We start from the raw sequence: 17,067 nt of genomic DNA on the forward strand, positions 1-17,067 counted from the left end.
AAAGTCATTAAGGAGGAGTAAATACTTTTTGACTATTGATGCAGGATTTAAACAAAAGCTTTTTGCTTGCTTTTAAAGCCTGAAATTTAGTAAACAACTTAAAGACTCAGAGGACATTGCCCAACTTCAAACTCACAAGCCCAAGGAGAGTCAGAGGTTAGGCAAACCTGGCCTCAATGCTTGTTTCTAAATACAAAGATAATTTCAAATCGAAGCCCTTGCAGGCTGGGCCACTCAGGTCCTTGGGCACAAGGTACCCAGCTCCAGACAGGTGCTTCCTGGGCATGGTGCCATGTTGCCCACCTCATATCTTCACCCTCCTTTCTCTGGGGCAGGGTATGACTTTGAAATTCACCTCATAGCTGTGAGTCCTTTTTGCCTATTAGAAAAGCTAAATTGGACGCTAAGGGCTAAGTGCCCTGACTGTCAGCAAAGCACAGCTGATGGCAAGAGCCACAGGGGCAGTCTGAAGCTCAGCACTTCTCTTTGCAGGCTGCTGCCCCACCGCAGGCTCAGCAGCAGCCCATCAGGTGGCCAGGCCATGATGGCAGCTTTCCTTTCAATTAAGAAATCTAAACTTGGAAGAGCCATGGAGAGGCAAGAATTATGCAGGGCAAAGGGGACAAGGCAAAGGCTAATGGCCTGGAGCGAGAAAGACAGACAAACCAAGATAAAAAGATTCTAACAACAAGGTCTGCCCAAAAGAAACCCATGGAAACTCTTGCACTGGTGTTTTGTGCTTTGGGAGGATCAGAGGGAGGAAGGAGAGGAAGTGACGGCCTATAGGAACACTTTGTGGCTTCAAGTGCAAGAAATAAACAGACTTGGTCCAGGAATACTAATCACCACACAGAGAGAGACTTTGAATTGCTCCATTGTGGGTGAGGTAGTCCTCATGCCCCAACCTGACCATAAAGCCATGATATTACTAGCAGTGTGAAAGTCCAACACACACTCTTCCCCCTCTGGGTATTTCTTTACACAGCTTACATGTCAAAAATTAGAGAAAAAAAAATTTAACCACAGAAGTCTAGTAAACTACACCCCTATTACTAACATCCTTTTTAAAAAGCACTTAGCTAAAAACCTGGCAAACTTGGGGGCATAAAAACAAAAGACCGAGTTTTATCCCTCAGCTCTTTTCCAGTTCAGAATTGCATGTAGCACAGCACTGAACTGCACCTGTTGTTCTGCTGGTTCCCTTTCCCATGAAAAATACATCCAAAGAAATCTGCTAGATCTCTCTGTGGTAATTGATTCAGCTGGTCTTCAAACAGTCCTTTCTAGAACCTAAGAAACTATGTGAGAAGAAACTTTCAGATATGGCTCTAGGTCTTTACCAAAAGGGAGTTTTGCCTATTTGCTGTTTTAGTAGGCAACTAGCTACTCTACCTCACACCCCCCATTTGATTTGGGATTTTCCTTCCTACCTTTCCAAATCTCTATGGTTCAAACAGAAATGTGGCCATTCAAATAATCACATTCAGATACACCAGGAGTCTGTCTATGTTAGTCTATGCGTCTTTTATCCATCCATGAATGGGATTATGTATCTTTTATCCATTGGAGAACTGGTAAGCAAAATGCCTCTTATCACTTGATATTCCAGGTCAAGCAGTTCAAAAAAGTAATCAATATTTTTGCCAAATAAAGAGTAGCAAAACTCCCCAAGAGCTGATGAAAGGTACTGGGTTCAGCACCTCAGTGCTACAGAAACAAAATATACAATCACTCCTCCAATGGAGCTATAGTTTTAGTGTCAACCTACTCTCACTTCCCACCATCATGGCAAGGCTGAGGTCCCCATTAGTATGAGTGTCAGCAAAGCCACTGATTCCAGCCTGGGAGCCAAATCAAATTAGACATGAGTTTTTCCAATTACACCCCGCACGGGTCAGCAAGGGGCCATAAGAAACCTTCTAAGCTGCATCTGAAAACTCATTGACTCAAAGTTGGTCATGGGTTTATTCTATATTTTATATGACAAAGCAGCTCCTCAGTTCAGCATCATATGTTTTTGCAGGTCTAATACCTTGGTAAATTGCTCTCCATACTGGCTCCCCAGTGGAGCACAGTTCTCTCTTTTAAGGCTCCAAAGCTGGAATAACTTTAATCCTAACCTCTTGCTTTTGCTGCACATGCAGGTGCACCCTCCCACAACACCAAGAAGCAACAAAACTAGTCGCTTTACAAAAATAACTTGCATAGCAACCGAGACCTAAGCTCTGGACATGGCAAAAATCTCAGAATAAAATTAAAGCACCTTTGTGCCTCATTTTTTGTTTAAACTCTCCTTTCCTTAGTCTCTTATATGCACAGATTCACATAGCAAGGAAGACATAAACCTGCCAGCTAGTTAGGAAGAGTATTTTAAATTATAATATTGCCTGCCATTCTTTTTCAAGGAAAAAATAACAAGCCTTTTCATACAGCTTATCAAAGGACCTTATTTCCAGTTTCTCCAACATGGTAGAGAGAAAGGACACAACACCAGGTATAAGGTTGTAAAAGAAAGTGAGCCAGAGGCCAACAGAGTTTGCTCCCTCTCAGGACACATCTAGCATAGTGGTCTGATGCGAAGAGGCAACTGCCCAGGCAGGGCACAGCAAAGAAAACCTGATGCATAGTAATGAAAAAATGAACAAGTGAGTTGTGATATTAACCAGTGTGACCAACCCACTGACAGAGAACAGAAAAGAAGCGATGTGCCTGTCACTATAATACCAAAAAAAGTCAGACAATGAGTTAACCTGAAATAGCAATAGCAGAATGGGTTGAAAACTGATTGATCTGCCTACACCCCAAATTATAAATGAAATATAATACAAATAATGCAAACAGTTAAATTTCAGAAGCTATACCCATTAATGTCCATGGCATTATTCCAGAAATGAATTTGGCTCATGTCCTGTAGTACCAGCATTTACACTGACATACTGTCTTTGTAAACACTGGAGGACTGACTCTACTTGCAGTCAGTTGTCAAAAGCAGCAGATTCAGTTGAATGTAAATGTCTCGGCAGGGAACTCCACTAATTTTAACAGTTACAGACAGTTTCCCCCGTACAAAGGGCTTGAGACAGAGCTGAAGACCCTTAGCACACCAGGGAAAGCAATAGAAACTGATATCTCTCTCAATGGGCAAGTCCTCCATCCCCAAAAGCCCAGCTGAGCAGATTCTTTTGTGGCTGTCCAATGAACAGATCAGGCAAGGTCCTACTCCATTCTAGTTTGACTCAACTTTGCTGAAGTTGTTGGAAGTTTATCAAGACAGGCAAGCTAAAGCTCTGATCCCTAGAAATTACTAAGCAACAAGTCCAAGCACTCATATCCAAAGCTGCAGCTTCACTGCTACTTTAAGATGACCCAAAAGTAAGCTGCTGACAGAGGGAGAGATCTCACCTCTTCTGTCACACAGAAGCAGATAGAGCTTCTGTGCTTGTGTGGTAAACTAGACAAGGCACTCACCCTAAACAAGCCAACCAAACAGGAAGACGATGACTTGTCACTTGGATCAGCACAGAGACTGAATTTCCCGTGCAGCTGCACGAGTCCTCACCCCAGATGACAGAGGGGCAGGACGGCAGGGCCGGGAGCAGCACCAACAGCAGGAAGGGTAGGACAGACGGACAGCTGGTTTAGCAGCAGTCCACAATTAGAACAGCTTTAAAATTATAACGACAACAAAGCATTTTATATCAGAAAGGAGAGGACACATTTCTTCAACGAGCCAATACTGAGGACTTGCTCTCAGCTCTGTATGACTTCCTCCTTTTCCACAGGAGATATAAGACTCTGATTTAAATGCAGAGCACAGGATAACTTCTATGCAGGGCAACTTGAGAACAAGTCCTGCACTGACTTTTATTATCTGTATGACTCAAGTCTCCCTTTCTTTGCCAAGATAATAAGCCCTTCCCCTAATCTTTCCTGCAGCAGAGTAAATATTAGATTTAATATAACAGAACTGGTGGCGTTTCTAGCAGAAAGGTGATGGTGTCATATCATGCAGGACTCTACATACAAATGGCACCTTTTGAAAACCCACAGATCTGCAAGGTTTTAAAAATACCATGTAGCACTAGTGACATCTGCAGGAGCAAGCGGGTTGGAACAGCGAGAGAAAAAAGCCAAAAATCAGGCTTCTGTGAGAAACTCTGATAAGGGAAACCAGCCGGTGGATTCACAGCTGCTTCCTTCACAAGCCTGCCAGGCGATGAGCAGCCCTCCTCGGCTGCTGTCAGAAGGGGCTACGTCAGACCCCTCCTCTAAATCACGTTCTGGAGAAGCTTCTCATTTCGTCGGCAGTACAGGAGTGAGACTGTACTTCTTCCTAGGAGTGAGAAATGCTTCGTGTGATTTTCAAGAGGAGGTTGTGTTGCATCCTCGGCCAGATCTAGGTAGGGTGCCCAAGAGACATCAGTGCGAAGGGGACGAACTCAAAACATTGCATCTTGTCCTACAGAAAATGGGGGAAAGGGAACAGCTGATTTAAAACGTTTCCACAGCTCAAGTGAGAGCACATCAGTGAACAGTCATTCTTGGTTATATTGACTCTTGCTGCAACTCACAGGTCTAACAAATGCTCTTCTTTAATGACACTCTGATGAGGGACAACTGTGCAAAAAGACTTAAAGACAATAATTTTTTATCTAGCCTGAAGTACAGTAGCCAGATCCTGAAAAAAAATACTAGAGAGAAAAAGTCTTATGAGAACAATAGCTAGATTTGGTGATATAAGGAAGAAGACAATCTGCTCTTTTCATTCCCCCTCTTTTCAAGAAAGCAATCTCTTCTGCACAGTAAAAAAATGAACTTCATCTTCTTACATTATATGATGCTGTTCCAGTTTTGTCATACACAAATCCAGCCACTCTACTTCATAACTCTTTACACTATTTACACTAGAAAATCTATTTCTAAATCACTTCATTATCATTACTATTGGAATGCTTTTAAACTAGAGGCACACCAGTAGAAAACCAGAACACAGAAGAACTGAATTTTCCTGTTCTGGAAATATCTGTTGTGCTTCTTTTCTTAAAATTTATTGGTATGGGGTTTTTGTTTGTTTGTTTGTTTGTTTGTTTGTTTTGATCTTAAATTTTTTAAAAAAATGTATTTTAAATCATGTTTTTATCTAAGTTCTCAAAACAGTGTGCCAGAACCTCCACACCCATCAAAGGGAATCAGCTATGATTATTTATATTTGTTAGGAACAAAGGTATTAAGCTTTGGCATTTGTGAGATAAGACAGCACTGTCATTTTGGCAATAATGTGCAGAAATCCTGTGCTCTACACCAAAATTACAGCAGCCTAACAGCAGGTGGGATATGAATTATTAAGTCTGGGTAAGATAAGGGGAGGTATTTATGATGGTGTTAAACTGCTAAGACATTAAAAACAACAGGTTTTACTCGGGGAGTATTCAATTTCTGTGTAGATCTCTTAAGAAGAAACACAGCTGCACCTGAAGTACTGTGTACAGCTCTGGAGCCCTCACCACAGGAAAGATGTGAAGCTGTTGGAGAGGGTCCAGAGAAGGGCCACCAAGATGGTCGAAGGGCTTGAGCACCTCCACTGTGAAGACAGGCTGAGAGAGTTGGGGTTGTTCAGGCTGGAGAAGAGAAGGCTCCAGGGAGACCTTGTAGCACCTTCCAGTACCTGAAGGGGCTACAGGAAAGCTGGGGAGGGGCTTTTCACCAGAGAGGGTAGTGATAGGGCAACGGGTAATGGTTTTAAACTGAAAGAGGGTAGATTTAGGTCAGACATCAGGAAGAAATTCTTCATCACAAGGGTATAAGGCCCTGGAATAAGTTGCCAAGGAAGGTTGTGGAAGCCCCCTCTCCAGAGGTGTTCAAGGCCAGGTTGGATGAGGCTTGTGCAGCCTGATCTAGTGTGAGGTGTCCCTGCTCATAGCAGGGAGGTTGGAACCTGATGATCTTTAAGGTCCCTTCCAACCTTAACCGTTCAATGATTTTCACGGTAAAGGAAATAAGAAAAAAAAAAGTAAAGTGAGTGAAAACAGCAATCGGGCCATATGTTTCCATATGTTTGTGGAAAAGCTGTACCTATATGCCTGTTGAGCAAGGCACACAGAAATAAGTGTCATAGTAAATCTATGGGCAGTACAAGAATATGGAGGAACATAACCTGATGCAAAACAGGAAACCAGTTGCTACAGGAATACAAGAAATGTGGTGAGGTGGCAAGGCAAAAAACAGCATTGAAGAATGCAATATAAGGTAAGATTGATTGTAACACTAGAGTAGTAGTATAACAGTGCACAATGTGCCATGGTAACCTAATAAAAATAAATAAAAGGAAAAGGTGGGATCTAGAATTGGTTTGGAGGAAGATGGGCAAGACACCCTTATCAGACAGAGCTGCAAAGCTCCTGGGGAGCCCCTGATTAGACTTGATTTGTTTGGAAATCACTTGTGTGGTTTCTTTCTAAGAGATCATAGATACTCGTCCACTGTGGAAGGTTTCAGTTCCCCAAATATGGCTGGGGAAGATCATGAACAAACACGAGAAGATGGAACAAGGTCAATCTCAGAAGTACAGTCAAAACCTCAAAAAGAACACAAAAGACAGAGCTAGGAGCAGCCTACAGGCACCCGCACACCTCAGACCAGGACCCCCTCGGTATCATGGTGCCCAAGGTCTTGACGTTGATGTTGGTAGTGGGGGGTAATTCCAGAGCTGTATGACTAAATAACCCTTAAGAGTCTGGAAATTGAATATTGAAAGAAGATTATCTCCATGCTGTGTCAGCTAAGTCGCTACACATACTATAGGTAGTCATGAAGGTCAGTCAGTTTCCTAACTCACACAAGAAACCAAACACAGCGTGTAAGAAATTCACCCATTTATCATAACCTGCAGCAAAAGGCTGGTAACAGAAATAAGAGGAGTAAAGAAAAGAAAAAAAGAGATATAATATTCACAATTAGCCTCAATTATTCAAACTCCTTGCCCACTGGCATGCTGAACTGAACGGGGGTTTGCTCAGGTGTGGAGCTGAGTTGTTCCCTGTGCATGATGTCATATTTGGAAGTGAGCAGGACTGGTAAGACCAGCATTTTTCACAGTATGGGTTAGAGCTTCACTGGGGTCACAAAACAAGCCAGAGAGGGCTGTGCAGAGTTACAGCCACTCAGACTGCTGCAAGCATCCTCTCTTGGGCCAGTAGTAGAAGATTTTCTCACTCAAGGAGTAAGAACAAAAGGTAATCTTTTTCCATGATCTCTCAAAACTACAGCCATAGAAGATTTGTTTCTTGAAGAACAGCTGGAGATGCATATAAATGCTTTACACACCTAAATTCTCTACTGCTGCACCTGATCAAGTACACAGATTAATCTCCTTCTGCAGAGAACACCTTCACTCAATTTTTTAAAAGCAATCCCTGTATTCCCCTGATGTCCAAACATCAGTGAAAGGAAGTAATGTGCTATGTGCTTGACAATAAAGTCATAACTTAACTGGATGTTTTATGATAAGGAAAAAATGCTTCTGAATGCAGTACAAGCTGTTCAAAAGAAGCGGAATAGAAATGTTAACTTTAGTATAGACCTTATGGCAAATACCCACCTTCATTGTCTTTTTAACTAACATCACCTATGAACACAAATACAAGCTGTACTGCAGTTCAGGATAGTATCCTTCACAACCAGAATGAAGATGATCTACAGATAGACTACTAGGGGTAGTCAGACAGAGGCAATATCCTTTAACCAGCCAGTTGAAATAGCTGGAAAAAGTACGCAAACTGTGAGCAAGTATGTTTGTATCAAGGAGGACAGATTTCATGGAAGTTTTCTTTAGGCTTTCTAACAAGACTAATCTCCTGGAAGAGACAATCTAATTTCAAATTGCAGCTACTTACATCTCTCCTCCAGCTGCTCTTCAGCCTTTTTATTTTTTCCTTTTAAAAAGAGCCTAATCTCGATGTTGCAAACTTTTTGGGACACAATATTTTCATGAAAGCCATCCGAAATTTAACATGACAGAGAGAGTAGAGAAATGGGTTCAGAGAGGAATTGATCCACAAAAGCCAAAAGGTTATTTCATACAGGGAGATATGAACACAGGTTCCTTGGCAGGCCCCACGAATAATCATTAGCAAAGTGTACGGGGCCCAGCAAACGGCAAACACGCACACAATTACGGCAAGAGACTTTGCTATTTTCTTGTCCTGCTGTAGCTTTGACCTGGCCCTTGCACAGAAAGAAGCAGAAAAGTCATTTTCTGGTGTTACACAATTGCCTGGGGATGGAGACGAGCTCTCAGTTCCCAAAGACTCTTTCTTTGGCCTCATGGATGATGAAACACTGTCCTCTGCTTCCGATGAAGGAGAAGACCCTCCGGGCCTTGGCAGGAGGCACCATCTCCAGGACAGGCTGCTGCCCCTTGCAGCCTCGCAGTCCCGCGCGCTGCCGCGCCGCTGGCGCCTCTGGATGCTGTGGAAGATGCGCACGTTGAAGTAGGTCACCGAGACCAGCGGCACGAAGAACTCCAGGGTGGATGTGCACAGGAGGAAGTACCAGTTGCTGAAGAACTCGGCGTGGCACTGATCCACGGCTACCACGCTGTGTCCAGCCACGTGCTCCCACAGGAGGATTGCTGGGCAGTAGAGGAGGAAGGCAAAGACCCAGATGGCCACCATCCTGACAACAGGGCTGGATGTTATTCCCTGCTGGGCTCTGTAAGATACCTGCAGGGGAAAAAGAATAAAAAAGTCACACTTGTAGAGACAGGTTTTGGAATAATCAGAAGCAGCAGAAGAGGAGCTTAGCAGAATGCTTGGTAATTTAGAGCTGCAGCTACATTGATCAGCTGAAGCTCACCCTAGTATGTTGAAATCATTGATGTTGACATAACGTAGGGGTGGGTCTCTACAGATTAATCTAACTGGGCTGTAGTCCTGTTCCAGGTGATGAAACATGAACCTCCATCAGTACCTAGTAATTTGGTATGCTTTGTGTGCAATGTCTACGCTCTGAAGTGCCAGAGTAATTAGAATTGTATAGTTGTTTAGAACATGACACCGATTCACTGACAACGGCACTGTTTTCTACAGCATTTTAGGAGCAAATGTGACCCCATGCATCACACTGGTCAGCAGAAAATGCAGCACATGTATATAACACCTGCTTCTGAGAAAACTGTTTATTGCATACTTCATGAGGAGGTAGGAACAGATTCCACCTATGCAATGCAGAAGCCTTTAGCTAATGAAACCCGAAAATAATCCCTTTTCTTCCTACTGTGGAACCAGTACATGTCATTCACCATATGTTGCCAGAGAGATATCTTGTAGCTCGTATCTTGCTCCATTCATTTCATGGGATGACAGGGTGAATGTGCAATTTTAGGAGCTTAGATATCCAATTAAGTAAAAGAAAAAAAAAAAAAAAAGTATGAGTTAATGTCATTAGAAACTATCATGCAAATATCCATAGGTCTTAATTACATTTGTGCAGGTGCACTTAATTTTGCACTGTATAAATGCCAAATCTTTGGTTTTCCAGTGTAATATTTCTTATACACAAAGTTTTTTGGTGTTTGATTTCCCAGATTTTTTTCTCAAAATAAAATAACATTTAAAAAAAAAGTATTTAAAAGGCAAGTATAATAAGTAAAATAAATTATCATTATATGACATTATGTTGACATTCTCATACATCACCAAAGTGCTAGAATCTTTAGGTTTCCCTGACATTTCCCTGGCTCTTAAGTTAATGGACTGATTAGTGAGAAATTCTGGTCTCTGTCTTTAGCATGAACCAAGACATAGAGAACATGTAAGGTGAGTAGGATGCTCTCCAGAGAGCAGAGACACAGATTACATCTGAAGTTTGAGGTTCTGCCCCAGGAGTTGAGATGAAGACATGTTCATAGGCAGCCTCTGCATTCTGTCCTTTGTCCTGCTCTCTGCCCCATTTGCTCTTGCTCCCAGTCTTCTCCAGGATCATCTGGTCTCAGGCCTAAACACCCTCCTTGGTGTTCATCACCTCGCTGCCCAAGCCCCACTGCCTTTTCCTCCCATGCCTGATTTTATGTTAAAACCCAAATCTACTTTACTCTGGATCTCCTCTTTCTTTGTCCCCTTTTCACCAGCCTTCTGTATTATCCTTTTCACCCCTAGCCTGCTTTCCCTCAAGCAGTAGCAGAACATCAATCTGTAGCAGAAGTTGTAAGAAAAGTCCCATTTGAGTGGCTTTGGGCTGGAACATGCTCAATGCAGAATATTCACCACATCAAGCTGCAAATACCTAATAAGCTCCACATGCCAACACATTTTTAAGGCTATTATCTCTATTAAATCTGGATTTACACTCATCCACATGGCAAAGGCTTGTGAGAATAATCCAGCAATGCGCTTGTGACAAAATCAGAGAAGCTATAAACGAGGTACTTACAGCTTTAGTAACTGACAGGAAACGGTCATAGCTGATAAGAACAATGTTAAATACTGAAGCTGAGCACATAAGATAGTCCAGAACTAGCCAGAGCTTGCAGACGTCTCTTCCCAAGTGCCATTTCCCTGTCAGGCTGTAAGGGATGTAGAGAGGCATGCACAATGCACCTATGGAATCAACCAAGAGACACCATGCAGTTCATATGGGTTGCAAACAGTATTCCTGGAAGCAGAGACAGAGAACTGTTCTGGTGTATGGCTAAAAAATAAATAAATCTATTAAGGTGAATATACAATTTATATACAGAAATTCTTCCATTCTCATGAAATCTGACAGTGACTTTCTACGTATTAGATTGTTGTGTATTTGGGTATACTAATTGCTGGGAATAAGCTTAGTGCAAATCAGCAAAGAAAGATCTGCTGAAGAAGAAAACTCCAGTCTAATCTACTTGTGGCTTCTAAAGATACTTAATCAGGGTTGCAGCATATATGCACTGTTGTGGTGTTTTGACACGTAACCTCATTGCTGTATATCCTCTAGTCTTCGATCTCTGTTAGAGTTTTCCCCAAACACACCTGCCAATGTTAATAATGTCAGCTATTAATGTAAGACTGGCTAGCATTTGTGAGACAGAAACAACATACTGGGCAGTATGCATAGTATCTTGATACCTTTTCTACCCAAGACAGAGCAGACACAGTAGAGGTATGAAACCCTCTCCCACTTTGAAGAGGTCTTATAATCTCATGAAGATTCTTCAGTCTTCACAACTATTCTTTGTTGTTGTTGTTGTTTGTTTTATCTGATTTTTGTCCAAAAGGCCTTCCACTTAAGTACTTTCATTAGAAGGTCATGTCTGAGTTTTATTTTCAAGCCAGCAACTTCTTCATATTACTGCTAATTATTCTTTCAAAAGTACAGTGCAGCATCTCTGCTACGTTTCTGAAAACACATATAAACTTATATGCAGCTTCAAGATCAATTTTAAACTCTTCAGATTATTCTTCTTTAGTAGTTCCATCAAGATCTTACAAGTTACTGACCATATCCAGGTTGATGTGGCCCACTGACAACAATCCTCCAGGCAACGAGCTGACAGACTCTTACCAACAGACAGATGTGCATAGCTCTTTCAATACTGATTGCTTGTTTTAAAATATACCTAAATACAAACACCATCACTTTCATACAAAATACTCATCTTTCAGACTTTCTGATGGCAGCTACTGCTTTCAGGAGCTTTGACAAGATCAATGTTTGGCACCATGTCAAAAAGCAATGACTGCTTTTAGCTATACATATAAATACAGACACAAGAATCAGGTTTTAAGCATTTATTTTTAAAACTATTACCAGTTTTAATAAACGGAGGATGCAAAATATATGAGTCACGTGCATGGGAGGATTCCAGAACTCTAAGAAATTAAAAAAATACTTCAGAAGCTTCAGGGAAAAAAAGCATTTTCTGACTGATCCCAGAGATCTAGATTAAGTCCTAGATTAACACAGTCTATAGGCCAAAATAGTACTGAAACCAATAATTTCCTCTTGGCTGATTGAAGACTCCACGACACACCATCCAGAAACAAGTACTGATGTAGAAGACAAAGATTTAAATCTCCTGACTAAACTGTAAAATACAAGGACAAGCAGACTTCTGTGGTAGACCTGAGCAATGAAAAGGTAACACAAGCAAATTGTCTGCCTGGAGCAGGAAAGCAAGGCACCAGCACCATTTGGTTTCTACTCTGTGGGGCGAACCCCAGAGTTAGGGACTACAGGTTATAAAGAGCATAAATGAAACAAAATCTGAAAGGTTAAATTACTATTACACTTCACTACACAGCACTGACAAAGGAACAGCAATTAAGGGGGGACAGTGTTGCCAAAAGTAAACAAAGTCAGTGAGTGCTATTTCCCTCCTCTTGATTCAGTGAATACTGTGCTCTGTCAGTGTCTTGAAGAGAAAGCACTTGTGTGCAGAAACACCTCCTTGCTGGCCTCAAGTTAAGAAGTTTGCTGGAACATCTGCCACAGAATCATGCAGATTCATGGCTTTGTCTGGCTTTCTCTGCTGTACGGGCTAGTTACCCAGCCCGAACCCTGAAGAACTGCCACACAAGGCATTCATATCCCCCAGCTCCTCACCAGGCATCACCTACCAGGACTGGATCCCCAGAAGCTCCAGGGGCCAACTCTCCTGGATTTCTGCAGTGACACTATGTGAAGAGGGGGCTAATGAGGAAAACATATTAGAGATGCCAGCAGGCAGTTACTGACATTGGGCGAGACATCTGATCCACAGCCTGCATTGAGCTGAAGCCAGTAAAATGTCAGAATGGTAAAATGCTTCGTTGTGGTGCAATACACTCATAAGACACTAGTGCTATGGAGAGAAGTATTTAATTTACCTGGATATATCATAGATAGCTGTGTAAGAAAACAGTTACACAGTCAAACTTAAGGATACTCTAAATTGTGTGATATTACAGGAGGAGCAAAGGTAAACCATAACTGGTAATAAACAACCTCTCTGCTTTGATTGGCATTTACCTACAACAGTTGCTCCTTTTTCCTGAAGCAACATTGAAAGTATTTATTAAAAAAAAAAAAAAAAAAAAAAAAAGAAAGGGATGTATTTCTCATTATCTTTTCAGGCATAATAGGCTGCTAAAACATTTAGTGCAGTTGCCAACATTCTTACCCTTCCCCTAGACACAAGAAACTGAGAAATAGTTCTCTTAGAAGAAAACACCCAGCAAAAGAAGCCCCCTTGCTCCTCCTAAGAGTCCTAGGAAACAAATTGCATGTGCCCCACGGCTGAGACTTACCCACTGCAAAGTCAGAAATAGCAAGATTGAGAAAGTAGTAGTTACTCCGATGCCTGAGGTTCCTGTCCATGATGAAAGCAAGGATCACCAAGACGTTGCCCAGGATGGTGACCAGAGCTAGCAACACCATGAGGAAAGCCAGCAGCACCAACGTGCCCAGGGAAAACGCGGAGCTCGGTGGAGGTGTGGACAAAGTCTCATTGCATGTTCCAGTCACATGTGGAGTTCCAGCAGTGCTGTTGTGCATGTTGTGGACCCAGGTCAGTTCAGTCTGGGAAGAAATGCACACCTGGCAGAGTTGTCCAAAAGGTTGAGAGAGGTCTGTTAGTACAATAGGCTGAATACTGGCACATAAAAAAGAAAAAAAGTAACAAAATAAAGAATTAGAAGAGTTCAGGGCCTGCAGTGTCTGCCATTCGTTGATCTGAATGCACCTATTTGCCTGAAAACCATATCTATAAAAAGACAGCTCATAAGCAACAGCAAGTGCACAGTTTAGAATAAATTATCTCTTTCTCTCCTGGACTCTGATCCTTATCTACTGAGGTCAGAAAAGTCTGAAAACAACACTTCTCACAGTAAACCAGTTTGCATATGAGGACTGGGTAAGCATTTTTACACACTGAATTCTGTTGAAGCTAAAAACAGATCTCATTTTCACTTCCTCAGGACCAACAAGATTTAAATTACTACAATTCTATTTCTCTTACAGTAAATTTTAGGCACTGTTGCACTTGCTGTTAAACCACTTAGGAAATTTTATGGCAGAGATCCATATTTCATAATGCTGTTGGTTACAGAGCACTTAAAATTCAGTTACACACAGTGGAAGTATCATCAATACCTTCTCAGATCATCCCAGCAGAAGCAAGTCTGCAAACAAAATACCTGCACTTTGGAGGACCTTGTAAGCATGGTGCATCTAATCCTCCACCTCCCAAGTAATTCCAGGCAAGCTCCCACTCCACAAACTCCAAACTCCTTGGTCTCTGCAGGTGTGAGAAGGTCTATCCCTTCCTCATCACAAATTCATGTATTTTGGTGAGAATGCACAGAAGTTGGCAGGCCATGTCTGTGGCTGCTGCCTGCAGCTCCCTGGCTCCATAACACCATAGCACTCCCTGTGACCAGCTTTTCAGACAGCAGTCATAATGCTGGGTGCTTGAGAAGAGGTAGGGCAATAAACAAGGAAAGAGTAGGTGGAGAAGATGTGGAAGGGAGAGGTGCTGTGCTCTGATCCTGTCTTGGGGATTAAAGGGAAATATATTGTAAGGAGTAATTAAAGCAAAAGCTGTAGGGCAACAGAAGCAGAAGAGACCTCAGAAATGCTAAAACATAGAAAAAGAACATCTGCCTCAGGTGCATGTGCACAAACACAGCCTGGAACCTGTGTTCTTTCATGCACAGGAGGAACTAGAAATCCCTGTGAGGTCTCAAAGCCACCAGGCTCTTGGGGTAACAGAGGCCATGCACCATCTTGCACAACTGGAGGGCTGCAACAGGCAGAGACAAGCTTGTCAAGAAAGACAGGCGGGGAAGAAGAAGAGCAGGGATTGCCCACCATGTACAGAAGGATGTATGGAGCTTCTCTATAGGATAGGCAGTCTGGTTGCAAATTTGTGGGTCAGGGTCAAAGGAGAGGGCAGTGACACAGGTGACATAATGGTGGGAGTGTGTTGCAGACCACCCCTATCAGGATAAGGGAGCTGATGAAGTCTTCATTAAGCAAATCAAGGAAGCTGCTGGCTCGGACATCCCACTTCTTGTGTAGGACTTCAACGTTCATGAGATCTCCTGGAGGGCAACAGAGCAGGTACAAGCAGTCCACAGAATTCTGGGAGCATGTCAGGGACAACTTTCTGATAGAAATACTGAATGGGCCCACAGGGGTGACCAGCTGTTAGCTGGTAAAAAGGAGCAGTTTCTGGATGCGTAATCAATGGCAGGCTTGGCTGTAGTGACTACAAGGTAGGTAGTGGAGTTAAAGACCCTAAAGCAGGAGAGGGAGAAGAGTGGCAGAGTACAGACCATGGGCTTCAGGTAAGCATACTATGGTTTATTCAGGAAAGTAGTACGTGGGATCCCATGGAGGTAGCTCTGAACTGAAAATACGCACAGGAAACTTTCAGGTCTTTAGACACAGCAGCCTTCATACACAAGAAAGTCCATCCCAATTGTCAAGAAAAAAAGGTAGAGTTGCCAGGAGACTGTCTAACCAGGGAAGCTACAATGCAAAAAGGCAGTTTGAAGCTGGGACAGACTACAAAGGAGGAATTTAGAAATGTTGCCTGGCTGCAGAAGCATGATGCTGGAGAAAACAAAACTTACCTGGTGTGAATGCCACTAAAGGACATCAAGGGCAACATGAAGAACTTCAGTTGTCTCATTAAGAGTAAAATGCTGAATAAAATGTAGGTCTGTGCTGAATGGGACCAGTGATTTTTGCTTCAGTCTTCACCAGCCTCTCCTCTGTTCTTAGTCAATGAATTCAAGAGGGAAGCCTGTCAGAATCAGGTGAGAATAAGGCAAGGATTACTTGAGAACACTTCATCTGTAAGAGTCCATAGGACCCAATGGGCGACACCCATGGCTGCTGAGAGAACCAACTACCATCCTTGCAAGGCCATTTCCTATCCTCTTCGAAAGGTCATGGAGATGAGAGGAGGTTCCCAACAACTGAAGACAGGCAAATGCTACTCTCATCTTCAAATTATGCTTTGAGGACAAAAGTTCAGCCTCTCTTTGGCCCCAGGACCATAATGGAGCAAGTCCTCATGGAAGGCATTTATGAGAACTAGATGGAGGAAAAGGTGACTAGGAAAAAACAGCATGGGTTTATCAAGGGTAAATCATACCTGAGCAACTTGCTTTTCTTCTTTAATAAAATTAATTGATTAGTTAACAAGGGGACATTAGCCATTTGCTTTCAAAAATTAGAGAACTAATCAAATGCTACAGATTTATTCATAGTCCTTCATGGGACTGAGGGAGAAATCTGTGTGGTCACTCCTTCCTCCCTCCCTGTGGAGGAAAAACTGTAGACATAAAGGAAATTAGGAAAAAGGAGATTAGGAGGATCATTAAGGTTAAATATTCATCCAATAAACAAACAAACAAACAAAAAGATAACACCATTTCTTCCAACATGTATATTTTATTTGTTGGGGTTTTTTTGAGACCCGAGAGGGTAAAATTAGAAAAATATTGTTGTGGTTCAAGCTAAACCCCAGAGTCACAGGCTTACTGTCACTATGTATGTCCAAGAGCTATTGGACATCTGCAGAGATGGAAGAAAATGCAAGGATATGAAATGGTGAAATGGATGAATGAGTGGATAGAGAGACCTGGCTTAGAAATTACTTCAGCAAGCAAAGTCCATTTGCTTCAGTGCATGAAAGGCACGCCCAAGAATAAATGCTGAATAAGTATATTACCATAACCCTGCAAAATGTCAATAGGGAGAAAGAGATTTATGTTGCCACTTTGACCAAGTCAGCATTAGTGCTGTGACCACAGAAACTAATTGCTTGACTTACACTGGGAGCATCAAGCAAAACAATCAACAATTAGAAAAACACAACAAATTATTCAAATATACAGAAGTGGTGTGACAAAACAGTTTGAACACTGTGTGTCACATAGAACACCAAAAACATTGCTCTCTAGCAGCTCCAGCATTCCCTGTTGTTTCAAATTTGCTGCATGTTGTGCTCCCTGACAAACTCTAGTTTTCCAGGACTGCAAATTGTTCATACAGTTTACCTAGTCAATAATTTTGTAGGCCATTTTTCCAAAGTAAATCACA

General features: G+C 42.2%; 1 protein-coding gene across 1 annotated transcript; it reads right to left on the minus strand.

The window, feature by feature from the left end:
- Positions 1-7,934: 7,934 nt before the first annotated feature.
- Positions 7,935-13,509, minus strand: LOC104396993 (histamine H3 receptor-like). Its single transcript, XM_010006905.1, has 3 exons — positions 13,263-13,509; positions 10,429-10,595; positions 7,935-8,720 (listed from the first exon to the last, which is right to left on the minus strand). The coding sequence occupies exons 1-3, from the start codon at positions 13,507-13,509 to the stop codon at positions 7,935-7,937; spliced, it is 1,200 nt and encodes a 399-aa protein (XP_010005207.1).
- Positions 13,510-17,067: the final 3,558 nt, after the last annotated feature.

The sequence above is a fragment of the Chaetura pelagica genome, unplaced genomic scaffold, assembly GCF_000747805.2.
Source record: "Chaetura pelagica isolate M959 unplaced genomic scaffold, ChaPel_1.0 scaffold109, whole genome shotgun sequence".
Lineage (NCBI taxonomy): Eukaryota > Metazoa > Chordata > Aves > Apodiformes > Apodidae > Chaetura > Chaetura pelagica.

What these genes read in the sequence shown, in the direction of transcription:
- LOC104396993 (XM_010006905.1), bottom strand. Translation starts at nt 13,509, where the DNA reads ATGCACAACAGCACTGCTGGAACTCCACATGTGACTGGAACATGCAAT. An exon ending in TATTTCTGACTTTGCAGTGG is followed by an intron (nt 10,596 to 13,262) that starts GTAAGTCTCAGC and finishes TTGATTCCATAG; the next exon opens with GTGCATTGTGCATGCCTCTC. An exon ending in TCCTGTCAGTTACTAAAGCT is followed by an intron (nt 8,721 to 10,428) that starts GTAAGTACCTCG and finishes TTTCCCCTGCAG; the next exon opens with GTATCTTACAGAGCCCAGCA.